This window comes from Nycticebus coucang, chromosome 3 (genome assembly GCF_027406575.1).
Source record: "Nycticebus coucang isolate mNycCou1 chromosome 3, mNycCou1.pri, whole genome shotgun sequence".
Lineage (NCBI taxonomy): Eukaryota > Metazoa > Chordata > Mammalia > Primates > Lorisidae > Nycticebus > Nycticebus coucang.
In genome coordinates, this window is record NC_069782.1 from 14,221,564 (window position 1) to 14,242,743 (window position 21,180).

Sequence of the window (21,180 nt, forward strand, 5' to 3'; positions counted from 1 at the left end):
TTTTTAGTAGCACAACGGTATTGACAATGGCAGTTCTCAACTGGCCTGTTGCTTTGTGCCCAGCAGTTCTTGGAGAGGCAAATCTGCTGTTTACCGTCATGCTGTGTTTATTTTTGGTATGTTATGCGTGACTCTTATTATCTCATTTAATCGACACGGCAGCCTGAGGAGAGGGTTGCTGCATACATTTTACAGAATGAAGAAACTCTGCTGTGGGGCATAAGGGATGTGCCTAGGGTTCCCACAAATCAATGTCCACATTCATTTCCATTTGATTCCAGAAGCTTTGCCCTTGCATAATGCCCCTGTGTATTCTGGAACTGGCCTCAGTTAGGTCCGATTGACTGTGGTTGAGTGAATAAAAGGTGTAGAAATATTAAAAAGTTAGGGTAGGCCGCTAGTCGATGATGGGCATTTCAGAAAACTCCATCTTTAAAGTGTGGTTTTCTTTTGTAGAGAAACAAGCAGAAAACAGAACTTATCATGTGCTATGGAGGAAGCATCTCACCAGCTCTAGCCAATCTAAAAGGCTCTGCCCTCTGCCCACGTGTTTCTGCGTTAATAATGACACGTGCAGGTGGTGGATGTAAAGGTTGGCCAGAGTGTTACAGGTGCTCTACTTAAGGCTTTCAGAAACACAGATAGCCTAGTAACAGGTAGGGTGGTTGGCTTGAACTGGTGTCACCAGCGATTGTCCCCTCTCTGGTGCATGGCTGGCACTTCACCTAAATGCTGACGTTGGATGAGATGTCCTCTCTGTGTTCCAGCTCGACATCCTTGCCAGTAAGCACTGATTTGGTGACAGCGCTGGTTTGCTTCCCCATTTCCTGCTAGAGACTAGCCCTACAGTAAGGGAGAGGTGTGTTTGCAGCTGGAATTGCCAAGCCCTCCCTCCGCCTCTGACTCTCCCTCCACTTGCTCCCCACAGGCGGAACCCTCTGCACTTCCACCTCATTGCCGACTCCATCGCGGAGCAAATCCTGGCCACGCTCTTCCAGACCTGGATGGTGCCCGCTGTGCGTGTGGACTTCTACAATGCCGACGAGCTCAAGGTACAGGCGGAGGGCGGAGACACCTCTCTCAGCTCCTCTAGCTGGAAGCTGTTCTCACTTGGGGTTTGGCAGACGGTAGCAATGGCAGAAATCTCAGCTCCTAGCTGAAAATGTCCAGGGTACAACTGAGCTTGTTTGCCACCCGAGTCTGATTCTATCCTCAAAGGCAATCACCTAACAACTCCATTAGCATAGCGTCCACATGTTCTATGCAGTTCTGTCCACCGGAGCTTTCTGCAGGTGGTGGAGCCTGTTGGCCTCATATGTCCTCTAGAAGTGGTCTATAATATAGCAGTTATCTAGACCAGTGGTTTTCAACTGGGGTGCCACGGCTCACTGGTGTGCCATGGGAGGATCTTAAGTGCACTGTGAAAATTTGTAAAGGTCATTAATTAAATTATTTTTGAAAGAAGTTCAAAGCACAGTAAGTATATCCTTTTCTTTTACTCTTTTTTTTTTTCGATCAACATAATTTAAGTGTGCCTCAGAAGTTGAACTGTACGTTCAAGTGTGCCATGAGATAAAAAGGTTCAAAAACAATGAGCAAAACAATGGAAAATTCTGTTCCCCAGTGAGGTAAATGCTGAACTCAGAGCATGATGGACCTGGGTTTGTGGCGTTTGGTATTTACTGCTCATAAGACACAAAGTAAATCAGCCTACCTATGCTGGACCTGCTTTCTCATTGATAGAAAGGTGGTTATAATTAATACCAACCTGGTGGGGTAATTAAGAGACTCAGGTGAGACAATGTATGTGATTTATTTATTTAAATGATTTCTGAGGGAGGGGGGTTTTGGCATGCTGTCACCTAACAGGCACAATGCAAGGGTAGATGGCACACCACCTGCGTGAGGGCACAACCACAACTTGGAGTTTAAGTAACAAACGCCAACATTGTAACCTAATCATCCATGCCCTCATATTAAACTGAAATAAATAAATAAAAGTAAAACCGGTCCAAAATCTCCTATTCAACAGAAATAAAAAATAAGTAAAGTGTATCCAATCTTTATTCCTAGAAAAGAAAAATTTAAAAAGTCAAATGATTTATGCCGAATAAATATGAAGGATTATGTTGGGTTGGAGCGTTTTCAACTAAATGAAACCCATTTCATCTTCTCTCTTGGTTAAAATTTTTCAGTACTATCACTTTCTTGATTGAGAGTCACACTCTGGTTAAGAAGTCCTGGCGCTTGAATCTGCTTGTGGTCTCCTCACTTATTATTCCTGCAAATTTTACTTTAGGTAGCAGAGAACACCTGGAGTCCTCTTTGCCCTGTCGTCTGAGCTCATGCTGTTCCCTCGTCCAACATGCCCTTCCCACTTGTCTTGTCACACTTGTGTTCCTCCTCCTCTTAGGGTCTTCCCTGACATCTCCAGGGAAGAGGAAGAAAGTCTGTATTTGTCTGTCTGTCACCTGGGCCCTTCATGCTGGAGTAGGGAGAGAGGAAATGTTTATTATTCTTTTCTGTATTTCTATGCATAGCAAGTACATTATCATGCTTGTGGGTTTAACAAATTGCTATTAGAGGAATATGTAACTTTGCAGAAATACATCGATGCTCTTGTCTCCCATCTCCTTGGGAAGGACTAAACACCTAGGCATAAGGCTGATTCTGAGCAGAGTGCTTAATCCAAACCTCATAAGGCCATTATCTTTTCATGTTAGAGCTGTAACATTTTAAACAGATCGCTGCGATGCTGGCCAGCGTTTCTGATATTCACGTATTTCAGGCTCCGAGGTTGATCAAGATGTTCAAAATTTAGCATTTGGGGATTGTCGTGGTAATTTGCGTGCCATTCCAATCTATTCTGAGCTAAAATTGATTAACACTCTTAAAAAGGGAAAAACAAAATTTAGCAAATTGCTGCGCTAATTAAGGTGAAAGCAAGACACTCTGTCTCCCAGGGTCTCCGCACCAACACCATGGGGAGGAAGCAGTAGGGAGGGGAGCGGCAGCTGGCGAAGCTTCTGCCTCTGTATTCACCGGCCCCCTTCATTTGGCGACCCCGTGCCATGTCCCTGACAAGCCTGCACTCTCTGCTGCTTAAGAAAACAAAGTGATTAAAAAAAAAAACTAAATTCAAATCCTGGTTTTCCACTGAAAGAACTGGCTGACTGGGTCTGAGCCTCATCTGTCAAATGGGAGGGACAGCCACTCGGGGAGGGGTGCAATGAGATTGATGATCCAGCCTCTGCAACGTGGCAAATTCTCAATAATGCTTTCTTCGGATTTGCAGCCAGGGCCAGCATGACTTAAATTCTTCTTGGTGATGAGCCCGTTGTGAAGTCCATTAATAGCTGATCAGTTGAAGGCATAGGGCACCTGTGGCTGGAATCTATTCCCAGGTCTTGGATGAAAGGGGAGAAAGAGAGGAAGCCCTGGCTCCAATTCTCCTTAATCTAGGTAGACCAGAGGTCCCTTGTTCTACACGTTGGATTTTTATCCATTTGAAATGGAAGCTCCATGACTTAAAAAATAATAATTAACAAAATGCTAGCTGATGTGCTCGAGAGGATATTGTCTTCAGAGGCTTATTGTCTAAGGAGATCTCTACGACTGTCCTCTGCACAGAAGGCCCTAACACCTGCATTGATTTTCCTGCCAATCACTGCTCTTGCTCACGTTCTTGAATCCCATGAGGCTATTTTTGGACTCCAGTAGGATATCAAGTATGAAAGCATTTTATAAAACAGGATTTTTCCATGGCGATAATAGTAGTAATAATTTGTGCATAATCCATCTCAACAAACCCAAAGCCATGATCTGCCCACTGCCCCCACTGGCTGTGGCAGCACCATCTACTTAGTCACTCATGAGTCCTTCTCCTCACCCTGGACACTGCGTCCTCGCTTGGCTTCTCCTCCCCTGTACCTAATCCAAGCTTTTGTGATCCTTCCCAACACAATGGCATTTTCTTTTTTCCAGAATAGTCTCTTCCCTTCTGTTCTGCTGTCCTCTCCTCTCCCAAATCTATTCTCGGTCATTAGCAAACGGCAGCTTTACAAGGCGCAAGCCCAGTCTTGCCACCCTTTCCTCTGTATAAAGCCTTCCCTGGTTTCCTACCGCGCTGCAGATGGAAGCCCCAGGATTTGATGGCCCTGCCTTTCCCTGCACTGTCCTCCCTGCGTCTTCTGCCTCAGGCTTGCACCACTTGCGTCCCTGCTCCCATCTTAATTTGCTCTGCTCCTTCCTTCCCAGGGGGCCTCCGCACAGGTTATTTCTTCTCTCTGTTGAATTCTGTCCCCCAGTCTCCTTCCTCTCCCCCACGGCTAAGTAATTCCAAGTTTTTTGCTGTCACATTTTCTCAGGGAAGCCTTCCCTCGCCTTCATCATCTCACAGGGGTTCTTTTTGTTACGTATTCGCGTGGGATCACACACCCTTCTGCAGTGATCTCATCAGAGTGTAATCTTTCAGGCCTCCGTGTGATGAGCTGATAAATGCCTGTCTCTGCCCTATACCATAAGGTCTTAAACCAAGATCATGTCTGTTTTTCATGACCTTTGTATGTCTAAGGCCTGGTGTGATGCTTGGCTTATGAACAGGCTCCCTAAATGACTGATATACAATAAATTCAGAGCTCAGAATAATAAGCCAATAGCAAAGAGTTTCTTTATTGCTGTGAGGGTCACCACGTTCCTAAGGTCCATTGAGTTGTGTGGCTGGGGTGGGCAGCTGTGTGTTTGACTGCCAATGACCCTGCGGTGGCATAAATAAAGCAGCCCTGTCTGTACCAAGCTGCATCCCAAGAGCAGACCTTGGGGCAGGTGTCTTTCCATGACATGTGCACCAGGAAGGGGACACATCCAGTAGGTGATGTTAGGAAAGGAGGAAGGACTGGAGGAAAGTGGACTCGTGCTGTGCTCCACAGTTGCGCTCAGAAGTGTGTCACATGGAACTCTAAGCAGATGCACATGACAGCCTCCCGTTACAGCTCTGAGGAATCACTTTGTACAAATGTTGGAAATGACATTTCTCAGAAATGCTACTGTTGCCCCCTTATTATATCAGTTGGTGCTGGAGAATGGAGTAATAGGGAACGGGAAGTTTGTAAGGGATCGGTGCATGATTAAAAACCAAACTGTAGGAAATTGGCGACGGACGGGTACGCTTCCCTCCGTGACGACCAATTAGTGTGGATTTGCAAACAGCAATCGCTCAGGCTGCCTGTCTCTGTGGCCTGTGCAATACTCATTGGTCTTCCTGATGTTTACATGGCTCATTTAATTTCCAGCCTTCCAGCCCCCGTATCAACAGGCTGCTAGGACTGAGGGCCTCTTCATGCTCTGAACACCACTCAAAAGACATAGCCGCTGTCAACACATGAGGAGAAGGGAAAGTCTCTGTGCAGAGCTCTGTAGATGGGGCGTGCTGGTGTTTACCCCTCACAGCAGCCCTGTGGGATGGAGCCAGGAGTATGGCTACCTCTGTCTCACATATAGATCCTGCAGAATTTCCAGCACAGAAATGAAGAGTGTTTGCCGAAGATTAGGTTGCTAATAAATGCTGAGGTTAATGTTTGACTTTCCCCTTTGCAGATGAGAGGATATGAGCTGTGAGGTTGGATGATTCACAGGTCCGATTATTATTTATCCTCATTATACGTAAGGAAACTGAGGCTTAGAGAGTTTAAGTAGCTGCAGATCACATTGCTGATACATGGCAGAGCCGTGTCTGACTCTGCAATCATGCTTCTTCTCCTGTGTTATGTTTCTTTCTGTGTGGCTTGTTTAAGCTGAGATGCTGTAATTGTGTGCAGGAAAAGGTTCTCTTCTGGCTGTTCCTAAAAAACAAATGCAATAAGCATGAACTCTCCCTTTAAAGGCGCGCTGGGCAAGGAGCTTCCCACAGGGGATCAAAGTGAACCCGCTGTTAGGCTGCAGCTGAGGTGTGGGATGGCCTTGTGTTCCTATCCAAGGATCACGTCCTAAACTATGCAGCCTTCCCTCTAGACAGATGACTCTAAATCAGCATTCTTGCCAGTATTCACACAAGGCGCCGCACGCCTACCAGCCATGGATCTTGCCCTGGTTGGCCCAGAAAGTCAGCCCCATGCCACCACTGGGGCACATGTGATCATGAGCTCCCAAAGGGCTATGGCCGGGGCAGTGGCTGTGTCATGATTCACCTGTCTGGCGGGGAGCCCTAATTTATCCCCTTTTCTCTTGGAACTGATGCCCGCTCGTTACCAACCTCAGAAAGATTGTGAAGTAGGATTCAGGGCTGTGGTTACAGAAAACGTTGATGGTGGACTCTAAAAATTGGCCTCCTGCTCACACTTAATTGCCAGTGTGTTGCTTTCTAGACAGCGTGGCAGAGGCTGTCACCAGGTGACTGTGGTCCCTCAGCCCCTGCAGTCCTCTGGGAGCCAACTCATACTACAGCCTGTGGATATGGGCAGATGGCTGCCGACGCACCTGTGTCTCGGGAAGGGGTGCTTTTTGAGTGGTGGATATTGGCGGCGGGGAGAGACTGGAAAGCACATAAAATCATGGGGTTCCAGGTCTGAAAGGAAGCCTGACACTTATAATTTGAATAAGAACAAATTTGTTTGGGGGAACAAATTGGGCCAGGAGGGGCAAGGAAGTTGTCCAAGATCGCTCATGTGTTACTTCCTACCATACACCTGAGTTTCCTGATTGTCTGAGCCTGGGATATAGTTCAAAGGTCCCACACATGGCAGTGGTTGAGCTTTAGGTGCTGTGACCGAATACCCCAGGAGGCTAGAGCAGTGCCAGTGACTCAGGGCCTACAGAGGAAGGACAGGAGACCAGGACATGTCTCACAGGGGGCACCATCTACTCCAGGATGCTCTGCAGAGAGATGAGAAGTGAAGTAAGGTATCTATGGCCTTCTGAATTCCCTGTCCAACTCTCTAAAAATATATTAATACGTACAGGTACAAGTAGCCTATCAGAATTGGTAGCTCTAGTTCTATTGGTAAAGATCAAATGCAGTTAAGTAAGGTCCTTGTAATAGAAAACATGGCACTTGACACCTCGTCAGTACTCCGCAAATTCTATTTCCTCTTTAACGTGGCCGCCTTTCATATATTTGAACATGGCTGTAATTAACCTTGTGAATCTCTTTTCTGAGCCTCCTGTGTCAGTACCATCACTTCTGTAATAAAGCCGGTTGCCCTCTTATCAGAGGAGGCACATTTTGGTTTGTTCTTCTAAAATAGTTGATGAATTTATGCTCTTGTTTCATATTTGTTAACTTCCTTTTTGGCCCTATGTTATACAGGAAGTATGGCAGAGGTTAAATACTAGCTGCAAGTCTGCAGAAATCACCATTCTCTAACTTTCTTTAGTGTTTTATTGGTTCTTGGATTATCCATGTGGTTTGTGAGCCTGAGGGCTGGTTCAGGAAGGCCAGTGACACCTCTGGCCTTTGTAAAGGGCTGTTGTCTCTCACACCATGAGGGTGGGGTCACAGAATGGACATGGATATGTGAAGTGACACATTTGAAGGCATCTGGAAGACTATTAAATGTTGGACATGGAAAATTTGTAGACAATGAGCAGAAATTCTAATCTGCATTAGAAAAGAACCTTTTTATATCAGTTGTTCAATTCACTTTACACACAGGCAATTTTTTTTCTTTATCCAATACAGTCTTCTAATGAATGGGCCTTGTCCCCTTTTGAGAATCATAGAATCTTAATTAGGAAGGAACTTGGCAGTCATCTGGCATAACCTTCCATTTTCTTCTATAATAGTTTATACAAATGGTCATTAATCTTCAGCTTTTGAATACTTCCAGAGATAAGAGATCATTACCTCCCAGAGGACCTTGTTCCCTATTTAGAAACTCTATTAGTAAGATTCTCCTTACGCATTACTGAAATCTTCATCTTTTTGATTCTCCCCATTGGTTCTGAGCATTAATAAAGACCAGTGCAAGCGTGTGTGTCGTTTGTCTGTTAACTCACCTGCCTTCTCTACTAGACTGTGGAGGGCAAGGCCTGTAACTCCTACCTCTGTGCCCAGCTCTTAGGACAAAACCAGTGTAGCCCCCTAGTAAACCCATGACCTCTATGCATTGGGGCTACACAGGGTAAGTCAACCAGTTGTGCGAAGACCTGGCATGTTTACTGAGCCTTCTCTTCTTATCGCTAGTTATTGCCCCACTTCAACAACACCTCTAAAGACACTGCTTGGGGCTTAGTTGACACTTATAATTCTGACCTAGTTGTGTAACCAATGGCTTCCAGGCTGCTGACTTGCAAGAATGAGTTCCATTTGGTCCTTGTCCCATCTCTTTCTCATTCCCTGTGGTTCTTCACGGTACAGCACCTGTCCCACAGCCACATACGTGATGTGCCCCACATGGAGCTGTAATTGGTCTGAGCTCAGAGACTTAAACTCATTTATAGCAACTAAGTGTCCCCTGACCTTTTTTTCCCAGGGAGAGCATTATTTCCCTCTCATTCTCATTTGCCAGGGGTCTTCCGTTCATAGATCATTCATGATAAAGAAGGAATGCTTTGGTTTACCCAGTTTCATTGTGTCCTTCCAAGAACTTCAAACTACAGAGAGGGAACATGTTTTATTTTATTAGTGAGGAATTTGCCAAAAGAATGAGCAGAAGGCTATTACTGAGAGGCGGAACTGATGCTAAAATCTTGCTCTTCTGGTCTTCGGTGCAGTGCTATTCTTGTATGCCTCAAGTCTTGCCTGCCACGACCTTGAGTTAAAAGCAACTGTATTGATTCAATAATGATGCACTTGGGAATTTAAGCTGGATCAAACAAACAAAAAACACATAAGAAGAAAGATGGACCAGAGGTGTTAGGTGGATAGTGAGGAGTGATGGGCAAAGTGACCTGGCAATTGTAAGGCTAGGAAATTTTGCAGTGAGAACAGTAACTTTGTTCAAATATTTCGAAAGGGGCAAAGCCTAGATTTGGGGAGTGAAATGTTAGAGTGTTGGCGTTTTAGATGAGATGCATTTCTCCCCCCTGGGCACAGTAGATAGCCAAGGATAGAGTGTCTGAGGTTGGATGGGGTGAACAGTTAATGATAATTAGGGGCTCCAGGTATTTCAGAGGCCAGGGATTGGTCACTTTATCTAGAGGATGCTGAATCCAAGAAAAATTGTCAAGAGCAGAAAAAAATTGCACATACACAGATCAAAAGGGATCCTGGTAAAATCATTGATAAGTTGCCCTCATTTAGTGCACACCTAAAAAAAGGATTTGAATACAAATACTAAAACAAAATCTTGGGCGGCACCTATGGCTCAGTGGGTAGGGTGCCGGCCCCATATACCAAGGGTGGCGGGTTCAAACCCAGCCCCAGCCAAACTGCAACAAAAACAAATAGCTGGGTATTGTGGCAGGTACCTGTAGTACCAGCTACTCAGGAGGCTGAGGCAAGAGAATCACCTAAGCCCAAGAGCTGGAGGTTGCTGTGAGCTGTGACACCACAGCACTCCACTAAGGGCAACAAGGTGAGCCTCTGTCTCTAAAAAATAAAAAATCTTTCCTTTAAGAATAATAATTCTCATTGATCAGAATTGATTATGTGCCAGCATAATATGCTTAACATGCATAATCTTATTTTATCCTTACCAGAAGCCATTTCCAGGCAAGGAAACTAAAGCTTGTAAGAGACTTGTTCACGTCACTCAGCTAGTATATCGTGGAAGGAAATATGAATTTAAGTAGTCTGACCCTTGAGCCGTATGACCTGGTAGAAAAATAACGGCAAGTCATCATGCAATGTTGCATTTTCTGTAGCCACATTTTAAAAAACAAAGTGTAACAACTTTTATTTAATTCATTTCACCCAAAATGTTATTTCAAAGTGTGATCAGTATTTTAAAAATAATCAATGAGATATTTTACATTCTTTTTTTGTTTGCATCCTAAATCTTCTAAATCTGGTGTATGCTTTAAACATTTCAGTGTGGACATGCTGGGTAGTCAGTCTCTCTGTAGCTACATGTGGTTGGTGGTAGCTGTGGACAGGGTGTGAGGCTTGGCTTCCAACCTGCACTTGAATGGCCTTTGACACTTACACAAGGGCAAAACATAAAGAGAAATATATTATTTTAGAACAATAAAAATCTCTTCTCAGCCTTTTCACTTTAGTAATGTGTTTAAATAAAATGTTTGAAGAGTTTTGAGCAGAATAGACAGAGACCCAAGAATACCAGCCAAGTTCTCTCTTGAGCGAAGGTAACGGAAGAAAAGGGTATGTTATGTGGGGGCTCAGAAAATACACAACACCAGTGTATGTTTCTTAAAGAAACATCATAGGTCAGTTGCCAGCCCCCCAAAACAGTAATCAAAGTGGATGTTCAGGACTGAAAAGGTCTCATAATAAAGCAGCAGGCTATGTATACTGAAAGAAATTACATGATCTGTAAATAATTGTTTTAAGTCAGCTACAAAGCTGAATGCAAGTGCCAGAAGTTTGTCTTAGAAACATACACAAATAACAAGCTGATTATAGTCATTTTAAAACACCCTGGGAAGCGTTGATTGGGTTTAAAAGTTGCCAAATTTTTTAATTTGGTGGTATCTTTTGACCCTTCACTTTGATTATCCTGGGAAAAAAGATGTTTCAGCCAAGTTCAAATGTGACTGCTAATAAAGTTGTAAATCAGAATGATTAGGATGAAAAAGTCTCAAAACAGTAGATTTTGATGCAGTGAAAAGGAGATGCTTATCCACAGGGAATGCAGATTAGTACAACCTCTATGGAAAACAGTACAGAGATGCCTCAAAGAACTACAAAGTAGACCTACCCTTGGATCCTGCCATCCCACTACTGGGTGTCTGCCCCAAGGAAAATAGGTCATTATGTCAATAGGACATCTGCACTTGTATGTTTATCACAGCACAGTTCACAGTTGCAAGGATAGGGAATCAACTTAAGTGACTATCAACCGGTAAGAGAATAAACAAAATGCAGTGTATGTGTACATCATCATGGGATCATACTGAGCCATAAAAAAGAAAGAAGTAGGGCAGCACTTGTGGCTCAATGGGTAGGGCGCCAGCCCCATATACCAAGGGTGGCGGATTCGAATCTGGCCCCTGCCAAACTACAACAAAAAAGAAAAGAAAAAAGATGTGCTTTGCTTTTTTTTTTTTTTTTTTTTTTTTGAAGTTTTTGGCCAGGGCCAGGTCTGCACCTGCCACCCCCAGTACATGGGGCCAACACCCTACTCCTTTGAGCCACAGGCGCTGCCCAGAAATAATATCTTTCCAAGCACTTGGGTAGAACTGGAGGCCATTGTCCTAAGTGAAGTATCTCAGGAACAGAAACATGAATACTGCACGTGCTTACTTGTAAGTGCGAGCTAAACGATCGGGATGCCTTTCACATGGCTTGGTGCACTGGCCATTGGAGATTTAGAAGGGAGGACAGAGAGAGGGATCAACAGTGGGGTACAGAGTGTGCTACTCTGATGACAGGAACACTAAAAGCCCTGACTGTACCACTATACAGCTTATCCAGTAGCAAAAAACCACTTGTACCCCCTAAATCTATTGAAATAAAACCTAAGTTATTAGAGAGGTGATTATTGCACATGAAACAGAGGCTATATAAAATAGGTAGGAAGCAAAGAAAATGAGAAAGAAAAAATAATATTGCTGGAATATTAGATATCCATATGGGAGAAAATTAACCCTTATACCACATATAAAAATTAACTTGAATTTTACACTTAAATGTAAGCGCTAAAACTGTAGAACTTATAGAAGAAAACAAAACAAACAAAAAAAAAAATCATAGTGACCTATGAAGCTTGGCTTCCAACCTGCCAGGGCAAAGGATGGAGATGAACATATTATCTTAGAAGAATAAAAATCTTTTATTAGCCTTTTCACTATAATAATGTGTCCAAGTCACATATTACCTAAAGTGAGGTAATGATTTTTTTTAATAGCACAAAAAAAACCCTGAAAAATAATTGATAATTGGATTTTTATCTAAACTGAAAATTATTGCTCTAAGGCATTAATAAGGAAATAAAAGGACAAGCCACATACTAGGAGAAAATATTTATAGAGCACCTCTTTAATAAGAAAAATATATCTGGGTTATATAAAGGAACTCTTACAATAATAACAAGAGGACAACCCGTTTTAAAAATGGGCAAAGTATTTTTAGAAACACATTACTCATGAAAACATAGAATTGGCAAAAAAAAAAAAAACCCTAGAAAATGTTCAGTATCATTAGTCATCAGGGAAATGCAAATTATGACATTGAGAGATACCTCTTCCTATTCACTACAGTGGCTGCCTTTAAAAACACCAAGGATAAGATATTTGTACCAGAATGTTTATTGCAGTCCAATTCATAATTGTTAAGTCATGGAAAAGGCCCAAGTGCCCATCGATCCACGAATGGATCAATAAATTGTGGTACATGTACACCATGGAATATTATGCAGCCTTAAAGAAAGATGGAGACTTTACCTCTTTCATGTTTACATGGATGGAGCTGGAACATATTCTTCTTAGTAAAGTATCTCAAGAATGGAAGAAAAAGTATCCAATGTACTCAGCCCTACTATGAAACTAATTTATGGCTTTCACATGAAAGCTATAACCCAGTTATAACCTAAGAATATGGGGAGGGGGGAGAGAAAGAGGAGGGAGGGGGAGGATGGGCGGAGGGAGGGTGATTGGTGGGATTACACCTGTGGTGCATCTTACACGGGTACATGTGAAACTTAGTAAATGTAGAATATAAATGTCTTAACACAACAAATAAGAAAATGCCAGGAAGGCTATGTTACCAGTGTTATGAAAATGTGTCAAACTGTTTATAAAACCAGTGTATGGTGCCCCATGATCACATTAATGTACACAGCTATGATTTAATAATAAATAAAATAAAATAAAAATAAACAAAACCCACCAAGCATACAGAAGCGTTGGTGAGGATGTGGGACAGCTGCAGCTCTCCTGCATTACTGGTGGAAGCAGAAAGTGACCCAGATGCTTTGGAAGACAGTTTAGCAGTTTATTAAAAGTTAAACATGAGCTCACATTTTGCCCTAGTGGGTTCCATCTCTGGGTATTCAAGAGAAATAAAAACATACGTGCACTCAAAACATGGTATTGGATATTCATAGCAGTTTTATTCATAGACATTAGATGTCCATGGATTAGAGATTTGTTAAAAAACTGTGACATGTTTATACAATGGAAACAACTGTGGTATATCTCAGTGATGACAAAGAAATGAACTGATGACACGGAGGATGATGACAATGAAAAGGTGTTATGCCAGGCACAATAAGAAAACAAGTGAAAAATACCGAGCACAAAAGATGCCAGGTTGAGTGGTTCCATTTATGTGAGGCCCATGGCCTTTGAGGAGGTCCATGTGGAGAGAACTCTAGCGTGGTTAGAACCCCCAGTCCTGTTCTCTTTGTATAAGGGAGATTTAGAAATAAACCGCACCACACAGAACGGAAGAACAGGAAAGGTGCTGATTTTTACCTTGGTGGCCCCTGGAGTGGGCGTTGGAGGTGGGGAGATCTTTCCTGAGAGTTAGCACCTTGCAGTTGTACCACACAACAACGGTGTGTGGTCTGAATTCAAGCTACCTGTGAAATCGAACAGATCTCAAGTGCAGAATTTAATTCAAAGTGATTAGGAGTGACAGCACCTCCAGCAATGGGTAGCAGTAAATGCAAATCTCCTTTGAGGCAAAAACAACATGGCACGTCAGCGTGGTCTTAACACCTTGCTGACCCGTCACCAGTTACCTATCAGGTAACCTGAATAGTTTCTGCGCAAAATTGCCCATCAGCTGTGTGTTAACATAGCAGCTGTTCCCGGATTCATGTCCCCCCGTCTCAATTCCCAGCTGTCCCTAATTCAGGCTATTTTAATCTTTCACCCCTGTTTATCTCTCAGCTACTTATCATATAGAATCACTTAGCGCCTCTAACATCTTCACACAGTGTTGACCTGCAATTTTACGCTGAAATTGTCCATGTTACTGCGTAACACGTGACAGGCCAGCAGTGTGTTAGAGCAGCGTGAAATGTTCTGTGTTGGCCTGTTCTGGGGAGGGTTCAAAGCCCAGGCCCAGAGCCAGGCCCAAGGGCCCAGTTCCTGCTTCCCTCCACCAAGAAGTCTCTACTTTCAGATTCTTCCTCTGCAAAAAGATCTCACAGCACTTGTGAGAATTCAAAGAGATAATCCGCATTAAATGGGTATCTGGTTTTCGATACATGCCAGGTAAACTTTGCTTTATTATTAAGAAGGGTCACTAAGAAAGGGACTTCAACGGGGGGTGGGAGGAAAACGTGGCCTGCTGAACCAGGCGGCCTGGAGGGCCCTAAGAATGTGAGTGAGTGACCTAGGTCACCAGTGACCAGCAGAAAGAGACAATGATCAATAACCAATAGAAAAGGCCATAGTGCCTGGGGCCGCATAGAGGCCAATTTCAAACTGAGAGAACGTATTGCTACCCGAGCCGACCTTTGCGTCTCTCTCACCTTCTCTCCATCATGATGGGCACCCATTTCCAACTCTCTTGGGAAGTGCTCTAAAGAAAATTTCTCTTTGTCCCCTTGAAACTCGTGCAGGTTACTTTTGCTCTCTATTTACATTGCCGGTGCCGCTCCGGTTGGGCTCTCACTTTCCACTCATTTTTGCTTTTGACTCCAGCCGAGCCTCGGTTGAACCTTCTAGCTTAGCTGAGTCATCGAACCAGGTCAACCGGGGACCCCCCCAAGCCCCGCGAGTTACTGTCATCTCACAACCACTTTCCCATGTGCACTGTTGGGTACATCTTATTCATTTTATTCCTTGTCTTGCTCTTTAACGTTTCTGCCAAACCAGCAGTTTGCCATCTGATACATGAAAATTAATTTAAAATGCTATTTTAGTTACTTATAACTAATTAAACATTTATATTTTTAGTTTTGTTTTTCTTTGTTTTCTTACTTCACAGACGTCTGCTATTAACTTGAAATTCCCTTCTGCTTTCCTTAGGGACATACCGGTGTTCCCATTTCAATTACTGAACGAAGATTCATTTATCACCATCACGGTTTTTGAATAATGAAAGAATTGAAGGCTATTAAAACAGCTCCAGCAAGAGCTTTGGGCACATTCCATAAACTTCAATGTGAAATGTTCCTCTTCTGCTGTTTCCAAAATAGGCTATCGCTTTAGTTTTTATTTCCTTCTGGGTTAAATAAGCATTTAGGAAAATTCTTTCCCCTCCTCTAATTCTGAAGTCTTTCAAGCCTCATATTTAAAAGTTTGTTTCGAAGGTTTACAGTGCTGCAGTCAAAAGTGGGACCTATATAAAGTTTTATGGTTTGGAATTTAAGAGGCTTTCTCATGCCCTAGTATACCATCATTTATATGATTTTTTTTTTCAAGAACACTTGAAAATCCATTTTTACTCAATTTGATAGAAATGTGGTTTGATATTTATTGATACTATGTTTTTAAAATTGTTTTTTGTCAGTACCAATACGATTTGCCTTTTTAGAGCTGAAACTCTTCCCAACGTATCTCATATCTCCATCAATTTTTATATTTGAGAGCTTTTCATCTGGAAAATAACTTGGCTATTACCTCCTCTTACAGGTATGAAGCACCTCAATTTAAAATTATTAATTTTATCTAATTAAGCATATCTTATTATATTTGAGTTACTCTGAAGTTAACATAACCACAGCACGTTTGTCTTCAGATCTGTGAGACATCTTAACTACAAGTTTTATTTTTAAATGTTATAATTTCTTTGTGGTGTGTTTTTTTAAGACAATAACTATAGTTAAAACTGCTACTTAATTAAGAATTAAAGTTTTTATTCAGTAATAGACTTTAAAGAATTTACATTTATTAAAATAACTGATGTTTGGTTTTACTTTTATAACAGTAATTTTACACATTCTTTTCTAGCTTTGAGAAAAAATTCACATGATGACAACTTACCCTTTTTTAATGTACATTTCAATTTAAAAAATGTCTACGGTTTGCACTGGCCCAGGCAGTCGATTTACAGAACAATTTAATCACCCTCCAAAATTCCCTCACACCCTTTCTAGGGGATAATCCCCACCACATCACCCTTAGCTCCTATAAACTTCTGCTCTGCTTTCAAGAACATTTTCACAGGTAGCTTGAATTCAGACCACACACCATTGTTGTGTGGTACAACTGCAAGGTGGTAATTCTCAGGGAAGATCTCCCCACCTCCAACTCCCACTCCAGGGGCCACCAGGGTAAAAATCAGCACCTTTCCTGTTCTTCCGTTCTGTGTGGTGTGGTTTATTTCTAAATCTCTCTTATACAAAGAGAACAGACTGGGGGTTCTAACCACGCTAGAGTTCTCTCCACATGGACCTCTTCAAAGGCCATGGGCCTCCTGCTCCCAAGAGTGTAGCAGGAGTTCAACAGCTGCTTCCTTCTGGGCAGTACTTGATTGCAAGAATTACTTACATTCTAATTTTCTGACTTGGACATGCTTTTAATTTTTCTAGTTTTGTTTTCACGCCGACTCAAGTTTTATACAAGCACATAATCTGTGTTATTTTTGTCTAAAGAGTTTATACTGTGAGGATTCTTGGGGCTACCTGGTTCACCATGTTCCCTGAGTAGAAGTCTTCCCTCCCTCTCTGTCCCCCGGAACTCAGGTCACATTCTTGAGAAAACTGTCCTTAGCCCACTGTTGTTAATATTGGGGCCCTCTGGCTAGTTTGTCCTGCCACCTGTGTTTTGACTGATCTTTATGCCACCTAGGGGAAGGAGGAACTTTCCCTGAAAGTTCGCTGAAAGATCAGCTCACAATTAAGGCAAATGAATAAGAGAAAGGATGTATATACTATGTGCACAGGGAAAAGAATCACAGAGTGATAACGCAATTTTCTAATGGATTTCAGATATCTTGATACCGGCCTTTCAGGGAGAGGACAGGATTGAGGAAGACAAGGCATAAACAGTCACTTGGGAGGGTGAATGGCTGGGGGCAGAAATAGACTGACTTGTAGATAACCTGGGAGACAGGTGTTCATGACCCAAAAGATTTGTGCTCTGCCCACCCATGTTCCTGACTCCCAGTTCTGAAATATTTTGAGAGAACTGGATGGGAAGAGGTGAGTCAATTGTTCCCTTTGATCAGGCCAGTCCAGTGTTTCTTGACCTTGACTGGCCTTCAATTCAAAATATTTTTTATACTAGGGACTCATATTTTGGGGTAAAATTTCCTTAGCTCCTTCAGCCATTCATGACAGAGTACTTATTCATTAAATACCTTTGATATGTCTGACTGGTCTCCGTGGTGTGAAGTTCATGTGGAGAGACCCTCTGCTCCTCCTTCTGGGTGCCTATTAGCACGCACCTGCTCATAACCTCTGCCCCTCCCTCCAGGGCCTGTTTTTAGCATGCACTTGCTCATAACTGACTCTGACCTGGTGTGTGTTTCTGTTGTTTTGAGACAAGGTCTCACTCTGTGTCCGGGGTACAGTGCAGTGGCATCACCACAACTCACGGCAGCATCACATCCCGGGGTTTGAGTAATCCTCCTGCCTCATCCTTCTGATTAGCTGTAACTACAGGCTTGTGCTACCACACCTGGCTAATTTTTTTTTTTTTTACCTTATGTAGAGGCAGAGTCTCACTGTTGTCCAGGCCTCTAACCAAAGGTCTGAATGCAGAAGTCCTGGCGAAGATTCTGAGGTTTTCTAGACTCAGCAGGGGCGAGTCCCAGGAGCAGTTACCATTGTCTACTGTGAACATTAAAAAGAAAGAGTTATAATTTATGTTCTGAATATTTGCCAATTGCTGCTCAAAGAAGCATTTCAACCTATCGAGAATGAATGGATCACAGGGAAAAAGGCATTATCGTGAAGACAGAGCATTTGGGAAAAGATCAGATAAGATACCACCAGATATAAAAAATAAATGTTTTGTTAATTAAAAGCCTGTGTTTAAGAACAGGAATATTAAACAAAACTGGAAGAAAAATGTGAAACATGGGTCTGAGCATGAGGAAATTTTTCTATATAGTCAAGAGAAATGGGGGGAAAAAATTAAAGGAAAACTTTAGTAGATTTGATTAATTAAAATGGAAAAAAATCAAAGAGTAAATTCTGAATAAACAATCCAAAACAAATGGCAAGTGAGAAATTGGAAAAATTATATTCAAAACAGATACAGTATATAATATATAAAGAGCTCTTAAAAATAAATAGGAAAAATAAACAGAAAAATGAATATGAAAGAATTCACAAAAGAAATGAAAATGGTAAAATATATAGTAATATTATTAAATATTCAAAGAATTATGAAATTTGTTTTGTATCTGAATGGCAAGAATTTCCAACTTTTGTTACCTATCGTTAGCAAGGTTCCCCTCAGACCAACTCTCATAGAAGTGTCTATTTTCAGTGAATATCAGAATAGCCTTTCTTTTTAATATGTTGGCAATATCTATCAAGATTCTTCAAAAAATACACAGGCTCTGTGATGCAAAAATCCTTTGCCCTGAGGAAACAGAGATGGAATCAAAGGATTTCATCAAGGTATTGTTTGTTTGCTGTAGTAAACCTTAGCTACAACCTAAATCCCAGCAGTAGTGAAAGGGCAGTGAGGTTACCATACATCTTCACAATGAGAAATTTGAAGCACTTCAAAATCATTTTTAAATACAATTTTTATTGATTTAATAACAAAGTTGCAAGTTGCTTGAATAAATGAAACGGGAAATATTTTGAAGTAATATTAAGTTAAAGGAAAAGTCAAAACTGCTTCCCCCCAAAGAAAATGTAAACACATCTATATAGTTATATAATTATTTTAAAAGGAAGATCATATAGCAATGTTTAATATCTTACCTCTGGGTACAGATATTCTAGTATTTTTTTCCTCCTATGATTGCATTTTACAAAAGCAAAGTTTTTTAAAATCAATTTTTCTCTAGACTTTGAAAGGAACCGAGGGAGAGGAGGAGAGAGAAGGTGATGATTTCAAACAGGTGGGTAACAGGAATAGAAACCCTGTGTGGGGCAGCCTCACACATTCAAGGGCGTAGGCGCCTAGGACAGGATAGCACTCAGCCTGACGGAGCCTTGAGTGTGAACCAAGGATGCATGGAAGAGGCGAGCCGGTGACCATCTAGTTAGAGAATATTGAGAAACAGCTGCTGGCTTGGTGTGCATCAGGGCGCCACGTTTGAGGCGTCTTCCTGGGACATGGAAAGGAGCATCACGGGGAGAGTTCTGTGGGACTTGCTTTATTTACATCCTTTGGCAGCCAAGGTGATTTTGTCCCTGCCTCCTCCAGCGTGGTCAGTTTCCTAGTCTCCTATGTATGATCGAATATCAATTTGATGGCCTTTGGTGGTAAGTTTGGGAAAAGGAAATAATATGAGTAAAGGTAGCTTGAAAAGTCTTTTCGTTTCTCCTACATAGCTATCTCGATGGCCACTTCGAGCTGGGAGGTAGCTAGGTAGTGTAACACATGTGGCCGGAGATGTCCAGAGCGGGAAGTGCTCACGTGTCCTGCCACATGTCCCTTGGGGCCAAAATTGCCCCTGAATTAGAAACTGACAAACTTAGCGGTGGCCTTGCTGTCTAGGCAGGCGCTGTGATGTTTTTGAAGGCAATGGGATAGAAAATTGAAGCTGCCGAAGTTGGAGACAAGTCGAATGGATTTATCTTTTCATTCCCAGCCAAACCAGTCATAACACGTTGTCTGCCCTGGATGGACATCGTAGCCTGGACCCAGTGGTGACGGCTGTTCACAACTCTCTCTCCTCCTTCGGAACTCTGAGGGCCAGGTGCTCTTTGCTCTCTAATCAAACCATGAAAAGCCCAATAAACAATATCTTTGATTAAGAAACTTGGAAACATTTCAGGTTTTCATCCATTGTACTGTTTTGCCAACTTGAATTTGGAAGAATGTACCCATAGGTATCTAAATGTGAGTTTTCTTGCCTAACAACAATACAGGATGCTTTACAACCCATTAATTCCATCTGTTTCTTGTGATAAAGAACAACACCAGGTGGTGGTATCAGAAAGCGCTCAGCCTTGTAACAGTGATTTTTCTGAAGGGCAGAGGGGTAAGTTTTAACTCTACCACTTAGAAACTGTGCAATTTAACAAAATTATGTTTTTAAGTCTTTGTTTCCTACTTGTAAAATGGAGATACGAATCCCTTACTTCCTTAATTCACAGGATTTTTTTTTTTCAAGCATCAAATGAAATGCTAGGTGAATATTTGCATGATAAGCTAGAAAATGCTGCACATACCTTCATATTACTATTATCATCCTCATCCCTGTTATCATTTTTGAAAAAATGAACACCTTCGCAAACTGACCTATTAAACATCCTTTTGTATGTTCAACTCCCTTGGCTAAAGACCCATCTAACTAGGATGTTTTCATTGGGTTTAGCCCCTCAGCCAGGCTGAATTCAAGAACCCCAGAGGGTTTTAAATCTGCTCACTACTGGCTAAATAATATGTTTGAAGAGGAAATAGCCAGCAATGATCAACATCTTATTCACAGGGATAATAGCTTTGCCGAAACTCCCTGTTCTCATCCCCTATTGTTATTAATGTGGTGTTATTACTTAACGTACATTGTGTCCCAGAGTGTGCTTGTTGCTTTTACATTACACACACACGCACACACAATACATAAGCCTTACCCTCCAAAACCAGCCATTATGAAGAAGGAGAGGGAGTCACAAGTGTTGACGGTTGTGGTAAAGAACTGGCATCTCAAGCTCACTGGCTGTGATCAGGCTTTTATTCCACTTGTCACGTAATGAAATATCCCTTCTTTCTAGATTCAGAATGAACGAGCAGCTCAGTTCTGTCAGGCTGTCTGCCGGGTACTTCCCTGTACGTCACCCTGTGTTCAGTCTCGCAGAACTAATAGGCAGCTTTGTGTCTGCCCTGCAGACGCAAAGCCTGAGATTTGGAGAAGAGATTTGGGATGACTACATCCCAACTTGTGTTTTCAAACTCTGAGCACAGTGCTCCTGTCATTATCCCATGTCACTTCCAGATCAAGGATGCTTAAATATTCCCAGGGAATTTCAAACTTTTATTGAGCAGAAACTGGGCGATGTCTGTGCAAACAACAGAAAAGAATGCAAGTTACAAAATTAA

At 42.2% G+C, this 21,180-nt stretch overlaps 1 protein-coding gene across 3 annotated transcripts in view; it reads left to right on the forward strand.

The window, feature by feature from the left end:
- LARGE1 (LARGE xylosyl- and glucuronyltransferase 1) overlaps window positions 1-21,180 on the forward strand; it is a 559,980-nt gene that overhangs the window by 257,333 nt on the left and 281,467 nt on the right. For all 3 annotated transcript variants that reach the window (XM_053583761.1, XM_053583762.1, XM_053583763.1), the window contains one exon: window positions 929-1,052. In XM_053583761.1, coding sequence (XP_053439736.1) covers window positions 929-1,052 — 124 coding nt within the window. The remainder of the gene's footprint in view (window positions 1-928; window positions 1,053-21,180) is intronic.